A 9,880-nucleotide genomic window follows, 5' to 3' on the forward strand; every position below is an offset into this window, starting at 1 on the left:
CCTTACCTGGGGAAGCCGAGCTTTCCATAGTTCGCAGGTTTCACGTCCCCAAGTCCTGCGCCCTCTCCCAGGGTTGACTGACACTCCACGAGCTCGGGACCACATGGCACACTTAGGCATTGACTCATTCAGTGAATGCCACCTCTTCCCTAGAGCACCCTGCAGACGCCCCGACCCCGCCCGGGCCCCCAAGGTCTGACCCCGCCCCCTCGATCCCAAGGACTTCTCAGTTCTCATCTCGCAGGCTGACAGATGTCCCTTCCGCCCCCAGCGGTGGAGCTGGTCTCTCACTGGCCCGCGGGGAGCACTCAAAGCTGACAGGCTGCCCTCAACAAGTGTGCGGTCTGGCTGGGATCCGAACTCCGGCTCAGAGGTCCCCACCTGGCTGCGGTGACGAGGCCACCGCGTCTTGGGAACGAGCATGGAGGAAAGGTGCTTCCAGGCCAGAACAGCGGGGCCTGGCCCAGAAACCGAGACGAGAAGACCAGAGCCGATCAGGTAGTCACTGTATTTTATTGGAAAACATTGATATATATTTTTCTTCACAGCTTGAACTGAACACAATATTGCCCGGTTAAAAAAAAAAAAAAAACCAAAACCAAAACACTCCGAAAATGTCCACAGCCTCACGCCTACCTGCCCTTACCCTCAGCTCTTGGCTGGATCTCCCACTATGCCCACCCCTCCCTTCCCTTCCCCCGGAGGCTGGGTGCCAGAGGGCGGATGAGAAGAGAGTCTCAAAGCTGGGCAGGTCCCAGGAAAAGCCACTTGATCGACCTGGGGGTGGGGGGCAGATGAAATGAACAGCGAAAGGGAAAAAAAAAAAAAAATCCAGACGATCTAACTGCCCACATTGACTTACTTGTCCCAGAAAGTCAGAAGCAAGGTCACGGATCATGCTCTCCGCTGGGGGAGTGTGGGGGCAGGCAGGTGGGCCAGGGGAAAGGCAGGGGAGAGGGCACAGAGACGGCAGATGTGAGGGAGCCAGCCAAATCACCACGAGAAGCGGGAGGGGCCGGCGGGCCAGGAAGCAGATCTGCCCTCGGCCGCCGCTCCGGGCAGCTGGCCGGCCAGGCTGTTATTGCAGGTACGTTCTCTCAAGGGCGTGGTGGGGGCATCTTCCCTCTCCCCACCCTTCAGCTAGCCCGGCTTGGTTTTTGACAAAATTTAAGTTTTCAGGGGCATGAAGAAAAAACAACGGGATAACTAGCACATTACAAAGCGACCATCTCCACACGTAGGTTCCCACGAGGGGACCCTGGGTGGGTGGGCGGGCGCGTCACTAGGGAGAGGCATGGGACTTAGCACCAGGTATTTACAGAACAGCTTGAGATCGGGTTAGGGGCAGGGCAGGGCCGATTTGCAGTGGCCAATTGAGCAGCCCCGCCCAGCCCGACCTTAGGAAGCCAATCGGAGGGTTTCAGAAGAGCCGCCGGTGGGGTGTGGGTGCTGCCCCCTCGGTCGGTGCCCTGCTGCAAGCTGGCCCCGCCTGTGTAATGAATGCCGGCTTCCAGACTCCTCACCCTCGACCCTCGCCGGGCCACATCCAGCCAACACGCCGCCCTACTCCCCACCATACTTCTGGGGTGCCCCGCTTGGCGCCCCTGCCCCAGAAGCCCGCGGGGATTTGCACAGAACCCCAGGGTTGGTTGCATGCAATGGCCACGGCGGGCTCTTGTGCCTGGGCGCAGGCCTCGTCCCCTCCCTAGCAGGTTCCGGGACAGGGCTGGCAGCCGCCCCGGCACCCAAAATAAGGTGACAAACGAAGGACACAAACCAAAACGGAGGAGAGCCGCCGGGCTGCAGGAGGAGGGCAGAGGCTCCCCTGGGGGTCGGGGAGGTCACCCTGTGAAGGCAGCAGGCCTAGGAGGAGGCGAGTGGAGGGGGCGGGGCGAGGGGGGAGGTGACGGGCACGGAGGGACCCAGGGGAGGAGAAAGCAGTCATGCAGCGTGGGACAGATCTTTTGTTGCTTTATCAGATTCTCAGTCAATCGATTGGCGTTGGCTAGAACCGGGGTACGCAGGGGAGTGCTGAAGAGAGCGCGCGCGCGAGAGCGGAACGGGCATCGCCAGCTGCCCGGCCTTCACTTTGCGGTCATCATCTGTACAAACTCTGGAAGGGGAGGGAGGGAGGGAGAGAGGGAGTAGGTGAGCGGGGCTGTGCCACGCGCACCCTCCCCGGGGACGGCCCGGCCCGGCCCGGCTCACCTTCGTAGTTGACCTGGCCGTCCCCGTCGATGTCAGCCTCTCTGATCATCTCGTCCACCTCCTCGTCCGTCAGCTTCTCCCCCAGGTTCGTCATGACGTGGCGCAGCTCTGCCGCGCTGATGTAGCCGTTGCCATCCTGGTGTTGGGGGACAGGTCGAAGCTTTGAGCGGTCACCCGCCTTCCTCGGGGGGCAGTGGGACCGGGGGAGCAGGGCAGGCCTCCGGAACGGGCGCCTCAGCAGCTCCTGTTGCGCTATGCGTCCCTCTGCCCGGGTCCCCAGGACGCTCACCTTGTCAAAGACACGGAAGGCTTCTCGGATCTCCTCCTCGCTGTCCGTATCCTTCATCTTTCTGGCCATCATGGTCAGGAACTCCGGGAAGTCAATGGTCCCGTTCCCTGGAGGGCAGGAGGGGAGCTGGGAACGCCCTTGGCTGGGGCCCGGGGACTCGGCCTCCATCACCCCACAGAGGGCTCCCCACCCGCCCCGCGGGGCTCACCGTCCGCGTCCACCTCGTTGATCATGTCCTGCAGCTCTGCCTCGGTGGGGTTCTGCCCCAGGGACCGCATCACCGTCCCCAGCTCCTTGGTGGTGATGGTGCCGTCTCCGTCCTTGTCGAAGAGGGAGAAGGCCTCCTTGAACTCTGGGGGAAGAAAGGGAACGAGTAGGAGGTCGAGGGCCGCGGGCTCCCTTCCCAGAGGCGGGCCGGGGGTCAGTCCCACCTACAGAAGCCAGAACTGGCCTTCAGGTCTCAGCCACGTGCTTGGCCTGGTGCTCAGGGGGGCCCCTTCCTTCCTTCAGTCAACAGAGACCGAGCACCCTTCCTGGGACAGGTAAAGGTACCTGGTTCCACCAACCTAGCTCGGTGAGGATGGGGAAAACTGAGACGATTCTATGTTTCCTTTTGGTCCCTGGCTTTGGCCTCTCCCTCAAAGGATGAAACGGACCAATGTCACGGAGTGGATGAGAGCCAAGGTCAGCCGTCTGGGAAGGGAAGGCTCCGGAACGCCTTTGGTTGGCGCTGCATCCCTCCTGCCTGGCGCCACCAGCCCAGTTTCCCCGGCCGAGGCCACCGGCTTCCAGAAGAGCGGCTGGGAGTGAAGGGCCGTGTGGACTGTGGGGGTGGTCGGTGGCACACGGCTGACGGCCGGTGCGTGGGGTGGGGTGGGGGATGGGGAGAGGGGACGGCTGCCAAGCCAGGGGGATGAGGAGCTAGTGGCGCTGAGTGGGAAGGCCACAGCTGGGGACGCATCAGGGGCGAGAAGAGCAGCACGTGGCTCCTGCCCTCCCACTGGGCCCGTTTTGGCATCTGGGGCTCCCTACTCTCAAAGCCTCAGAGAACAGATGCCTGGCCGCCTATTCCCAGAGGGTGTGGGCCGGGGTGAGGCGGTGGACAGTTTGCTAACAGGGACAAGGTGGAGCATGAAGTGCCTGTGTCACACGAGGGCAGAGAACAGGGGGTGTGGGTGGCAGGTGGGTGCCAGACACATAGCTGAGCTGTGCCCGAGCCCCTGGGCCCTGGGGAGATGATGAGGCTGTGTGTCCTTGGGGTGCCAGCGCCTCCCCACACTGAGGCCTCGCTGTCCTCAGGGGCGGGAAGTGGGTCACGTACACACCTGAACTCACGATCACTGAACAAGGCCGCTCTCTGGCTTGCCCAGCTGGGTCTCCATAGCCACCCAGGCCACAGTTTAGAAGCTGAAAATGTCACTGTGTGTTGGGGTGGGGGCAGGGGAGGAGAGGAGAGAAGGCAAGTCCAGCTGTGATCTACCTGGCCTTTGTTGGGTGGAGGGTGGGACGCACCACAAAAATGAGTGAGATGGGACCCAAGGATTCTTTCGGCTTACTGGGAGATTTGCGATGGTTCTTTGGTTCGCTTATTTAGCCAACAAAAATTTGCGGACCACCTACTAGGTTCTAGGCACTGAAGGGACTGGCAGCGACCAACAAAAACAAAGCCCCCGCTCCGGGAACTCGCATCTAGCGACGGGAGGTATGGCAGGTAAAGACAAAATAATGTCACTGAAAAGGCCGTGAAGGAAATCAACAGAGACACGACAGAGACTAAAGGAAGGCTGTCTGCTTGAGAGGGAGCCAGGGAAGGCCTCTCCGAGGTGACAAGCAGGCTGAGGCTGAAGGGTGAGAAGTGGCTGCCCATGCAGAGAACTGTGGGAAGGCGCTTCTGCTGAGTGTGAGCCCGTGCAAACGGGAGTACAAAGCACAGGGACGTGCAGAGGTGGGCGTGACAGGCCATCTCCTGGGCGGCTCCTAAAACGGGACAAGGAGGCAGGGAGCTCATTCGCTGAGCCTAACTGGCAGGAGCTGGGACCGTCGGGTTCGCCCTGCGGCCACTGGTGCCAAGGGCCAGAGGAGCTGCGGCCAAGAGGCACGCCGCGTCTGCGGTCCAGCAGAGGCCTGCCCCGGGCCCGCGGGGTCACTGTTGCTGGGGTGCCGACGTGCTCTCATTCCCCAGTCATCAATGTCCTAAGCACGGGGCAGAGCATGAGGACATGCGGGGGACACACTAGCTTATCTGTCAGACGTCACCCCTGGCCAGACTGAGACCTGGCTGGGATGCAGAGGCCTTTGTGAGGCAGGACGAGGGGGCATGGGGAAGCCAAGCTCACCTGCGATCTGCTCCTCAGTCAGCTGGTCAGCCTGGAAAAGCAGGAAGGAGAAAGTCAGTCACCGGGCTCGTGGCCCCGCCCCCGCCCCGTGTGAGGCCAGCTCCACGTGGCATTCTGTGCACCTGGGCACGGGAGGGATGCCGGAGTCAGGGTGTGAAGCAGAGCCAGGGCCTGGGATGAAGTCTGCCGATTCAGGAAGCTGGGGACTCGGGTGGGCAGGACACCCAGGCTGGCCTGACGCAGGGCCCCACGAAGCTGCCAGACACAGGGTTTCTGATCTTGACCCAGTGGGTGAAGGGCTGCTCCAACCCCAAACCAGCTGCACTGGCACAGCACAGGCCACCGTGCTGCTGGGAGCCCCGGGGTGAGTGAAGGGAGCAGTTGCCGAGGGGCCTGATCGAACAGCTCTGGAAGGCTCTAAACCGAAGCAGGCCAGTCCTTGGCTGGGGCACAGGGACCGTGTCTGGGACTCTCTGCTAGTTTCTGTGTCACCTATTTGGAGGTGCTAAGTCCAAGCATGGTGCACCCAACTGGCAAAAACTCTAACTGGTGGCTCTGAGTGCCCGAAAGAACCCCGGCCAAGTTGGGGGCAGCCGCTCCACTCCCTGCGCACAGGGAGGCACAGGGCACCATTCTGTCCTGCTTCGTCCAAGCAGGAGGGGCAGATGTCGGGGAGGGGACTGCAGAGGGCAGCAGTGGTGGCAGAGGCTGCAGAGGCTGCAGGACTGAACTCGGCTTCCCCAGCTGCGCTGCAGTGTTTAACCCCTTCCAGCCCTGACTGTTCTGGAGACTGGCTGGGCGGTGGCAGGCAGCCCTTGCTGCACGCGGGGTTTGGAGGTGGGATGGAGGAGAGGCCCAGGCTGGCTGCTCCTGCACCCGTGTGCGGGGACGCAGCCAGGTATAAGGATCCCCAGCGGGGAAAAACACGGTGGTGGGGGCGGGAAGGGGAGGGCCCGAATCCCAACATTTAGCTTCCGGCAGCAAAATGAATTTTCCCTGGTTTCTTTCTGTAAATGCTGCCAAGAAGGCACCCCCCTCCCCAGACCACTGTGGTCCACACTGACTGCGCCCCGTCGTGCATTTTCTTTCACAGTTAGGGAGAAGCGGGTCCAAGTCTACAGAAGGGTTTTAGTTTGGGGTCTGGGAGTCCCCCAAACCGATGCAAATCGTTCTGTGTATTTGCATTATTCTACATAGAGGTTCCAGAGCTTCCATGGAGGCTAGCGACAGTCCCCACCCCGACCTTGTCCCAAATATCAGTAACAGGTCACATTGGAACTGCTCTAAAACAGGCCCCTCTTTTAAATCTAAGGGAAGAGGAAGCTGAGGCCAAGCCCCCAATAGGCAGAACGGGAGGGGAAGTCAAAGTGATGGTGACTGGACAGACTGACGAGGGGGAAGGAAAGCTGAGAAGGAAAAATGCCACAAGTGTGCATTCTAGAAAAGTCCAAAGTCTAAAGGGAAGGTTCAGAGGCCAAATGGAGATACTTCTGCGTTGCCTTAAAAGAAGACTCGGCCGCTGGGCTCCCAACGGCCCCCGGGGCGGCCCCAGACCCACGAGCCCTTGTTCCGCCAGCTTCCCTTGGCTCCTGAGAGCAAAGCAGCCTGGGCCCATCCCCTGGGTCCTGCCACCAGAGGCGGGTGCTCGGGGGAGGTGAGGAGAGAGGATGGGCGTCTGATCGCCAAGGCCAGGCAATGCCAAGGGAGTGGGAAGAGGATGATCAGCACGGAGATGGGCGGCCTGGGCACCTCCATCCTCTGCCCTGGCCCGGATGGAAAAGCTAGCCCGACCAGGGACCTGCCTGCCTGCACCTACAGCACAGTTCTCCACCACCTTTGGGCAGCAGCTGTCTGGGGCCGGGGACACCAGCAGGGTGGAGCAAGGGTGGCTCTGGAGGCAGGTGTCTGCCACTCCCCACCTCCGTGCCACACTAGGTTAGGAGGTTGCTGCAAACAGGCGTGGCTCTGCCTGCAGGGCCTGTCAGGCCCTCTCCCCCTGTCCTTGCTGGGAGGAGGGAAGGTCCCCTGTCTCAAAGGGTGGCTGCCGCCCAGAAAGCCCATCACCTGAGAAGCGATGATCACTGGGGACCCCTGCTCAGGGTTTCTTTCCTTTCCAGAGCTGAAGCTTTTAAGCTTTCACCCAAAACTGTCTCCACAATAACCCAGCTGGTCTCCTGCTTCCTTATTTCTCATGTTAAACTCCAGCAAGAGGCTGGACAAGAAAAAAAAATCATGGGGTGGGGGAGGGAAGAGGGTACTATTTCTCAGCCTTGCCCCAGCCCCCAGCCAGCGCCAGAGAGCAGTGTTAGATGAGATCAGACACCTAGGCCAGGGCCCCTCACCCGGGCCAAGGAGCCACAGGGCCCAGGCCAAAGTCTGCCCAAGGCCAGTTAACAGTGACTTGTCCCACCCAAACCTTGCTGATTTGCAAATGGAAAGAGAAACTAGCTGGGGCCACAGGTCGGGGATGATTTGGGAGGTGGGGGGTCCTCCTGGCACCTGCCAGTGCTTCCGAGCCCCTTCTGCAAGGTTCCGCCGGGGGAAAGTGGGGTAGCGGTGAGAGGAGCCATCAAGTCTGTGTCAGCAAGTATGAGATCTGATACACGGCAGCGGCTGACTGTCCTCCCCAGCCCTGCCAGGGAGGAGGGCTGCGCATGGTTCTGAGGCTGAGCCTGGGGGGGCTGGGGGTGTTGTGGGTGGCAGCAAGTAGGAAAGCACCAGAGGGCTGGTTTGCTCGCAGAGCCCAGCTGTGTGAGTTAACACAAGCGCTGAGGGCCCAGCATGGAGCCAGTGGCCCTCAGGCTGACGAAGGGGGTCCCGCTGGAGGTTCTCTCTGATCAAACTCTGCAGCCCCCACCTCGGGCCACTGGAAGAGGCGTCCAACTGTCACTGACGCCACACTGTACTGCACTGTCATTTGGCACAAGTGAGGAGATGCAGAACAGTGCGTGGAGCCGGGGGTCACGAGAAAACCAGCGCTCCTGTTTGGAAGAGGCGGCTCTCCCAGTCTGAAAGGGCAGCGAGGGGGTGAGAGTCAAGGCTTAAAAAGCTGGCTCATTTGACGCACCCTAAACTTTGACCCCCCCCCCGCCCCATTTCCTGCAGCTTCAGTGCGCAACGGGGCCTGAGCAGCTCCGCCCACCTGCTCCCACCACCCAGGGTGCCTTCTGCCCAGCCCTGTCCTTCCCCAGGGAAAGGGGGACCGCCCTCCTCGCTCTGGCTCTGCAGCCCACTCCCCACCCAGACTCAACAGTCTTTGTCCCAGCCTTTTCCCTGGAGCCTTCCAGGAAATACCCACATCCATCGCCAAACCTGGGCCCACCTTGGCTGCCTCATTTTCTCCTCCAACCCCCACCCCAGGCTTCCCTCCACCTCACCTCCCACCACCCAAGCCGAGTCCTCTCCCACCCTCATCTTGAGAAGCCACCTTCTCACAGATCCAAACACAACAAACTCCTCCCTGCCCCCAAGCACCCCCCCACCCCCATCAACAGCCTTAACCCACTAGTAACCTCAGAACCTTTTCTGGCGGCCCCCAAATCAATCATGAGGCCTCGCTATCATCCCCTTTTAACCACCTCCCTGACCCCAATCCTTTCCAGTCCCCAAGGGATTCAAGAGCATTTTCTAACCTCCGCTGCCACTCACCCCAGGCCCTTCCTCCCCTAAGCCATGTGCCTCCTTCTCCTCCCCCCTCTGCAATGCTGGTCCTCAGAGAACCCCCAATCTGCCCTCAAGGGTCTGATCTGCAGAAGTCACCCCCATCCCTACCCAGGCCCAGCTACCCATGGCCACCCCTCGGGAGCCCCCTTCCCTGCATCCTCTCAGGACCCAAAGCCTTCATCAGGCCCAAATAATCCCCTTTCCCAGGCAGTGTGTTTTATCTCGCCCCCTGGGGCCCAAACACCCCACCTCGGAGCCCAAACGCCCTGTCTTCGGTTCAAAAAGCCCTTTGGGGGGTGTCCAAACGCCCCCTCTGAGGGTCCCGATGCTCCATCCTGGGTTCAGATGCCTCCGGAGAGGGCTCAGATGCCCATCTGGGGACCTAAACAACCCATTTGATGCTGAAAGTATCTTTTGAAAGCCCCCGACCCTCTTTCTGGGGCCCAAATGTCCCGCTCTGGGTTCGAATGTCTCCGACTGGGCAGCGGAGAGGGGGCCCGAAGGCGCCCGGACGCCTCTCACTCTGGGGCCATCCGCCCTCTTGGGGGTTCTGCCTCGCCGAGCCCGCCGCAGAGCCGCCACCTCCGCGGACCCCCACCGCACTCACCATGGCGAGGCCGCGGTGTCTGGAGCGCGGGGATCGAGGTTCGTCCGGCGGCGGCAGCAGCTGCAGCAGTCCGAGCTCCGCCGCGCGTCCGCGCCTCCACACTCACTGCCCCCAGCGCGCGCCGCCGCTGCCGCCGCCGCCCGCCCCAACCGTCCCTCAACGGCCGCCGCGCGCGCCCCGCCTCGCCCGGCCCCGCCCCGCCGGCCCACGCGCCGCCGCACTGCGGCTCCGCGGATCCCTCCGCGGCCCTCCCCGCGCCGCCGGGCCCGCGCATCTCCCTTCCCGCCCCGCCGAGGGCCGCGCTTTGCCGCCGAGGGCCGCGCTTTGCCGCCGGCCACGCGCGCGCCCGCCGCGGGACTACTTTCCGTCGCCCCGCCCCCTTCGCACCACTTCCCTCCCGGCGGAGGGGCACGCTCGGCGGCGCGTGACGCGTCCCTGTGAGAGCCGCGCCGTGATTGGGCCCGAGCCCTGGCGGAAATGAGAGCGCGGCGTCGATTGGCCCGGCTTTCCCTGCAATGCGTCAAACTGGGGCGAGCCACGCGTGGTGCTGGTGGGGAAGCCCGAAGTATGTGGCCACGTGGAGCCGTGAGGCGGAACGAAGTGAGGGCGGGGTCTGTGTGGCTGCTAGAGAAGCAAATGCATCGTCTTCGTGGCCGGGGAGTGGTGAAGGGCTGGCGGATGGTGCGGAAGGACTTTCTTTGATCTCCCCTCTAACAGAGAGAAAATGGTGCAATCCAAAATGCTGGGGTCTGGAAGCCCCGCCCCCAAATGGGCTCC

At 62.1% G+C, this 9,880-nt stretch overlaps 1 protein-coding gene across 1 annotated transcript; it reads right to left on the reverse strand.

Moving 5' to 3' along the window:
- Positions 1-494: 494 nt before the first annotated feature.
- Positions 495-9,255, reverse strand: CALM3 (calmodulin 3). The gene is made up of 6 exons (XM_011367905.2): positions 9,104-9,255; positions 4,834-4,864; positions 2,706-2,849; positions 2,498-2,604; positions 2,209-2,344; positions 495-2,113 (listed from the first exon to the last, which is right to left on the reverse strand). Exons 1-6 carry the CDS (start codon positions 9,104-9,106, stop codon positions 2,085-2,087), a joined length of 450 nt encoding a protein of 149 aa, XP_011366207.1. The 5' UTR covers positions 9,107-9,255; the 3' UTR covers positions 495-2,084.
- Between the last annotated feature and the right edge of the window lie 625 nt (positions 9,256-9,880).

Source organism: Pteropus vampyrus, unplaced genomic scaffold, assembly GCF_000151845.1.
Source record: "Pteropus vampyrus isolate Shadow unplaced genomic scaffold, Pvam_2.0 Scaffold138, whole genome shotgun sequence".
Lineage (NCBI taxonomy): Eukaryota > Metazoa > Chordata > Mammalia > Chiroptera > Pteropodidae > Pteropus > Pteropus vampyrus.

Coding starts and splice junctions, on each gene's coding strand:
- CALM3 (XM_011367905.2), bottom strand. Junction 2,850..4,833: donor GACTGAGGAGCAGATCGCAG/GTGAGCTTGGCT, acceptor TTCTTCCCCCAG/AGTTCAAGGAGGCCTTCTCC. Junction 2,605..2,705: donor CAACGAGGTGGACGCGGACG/GTGAGCCCCGCG, acceptor CCTGCCCTCCAG/GGAACGGGACCATTGACTTC.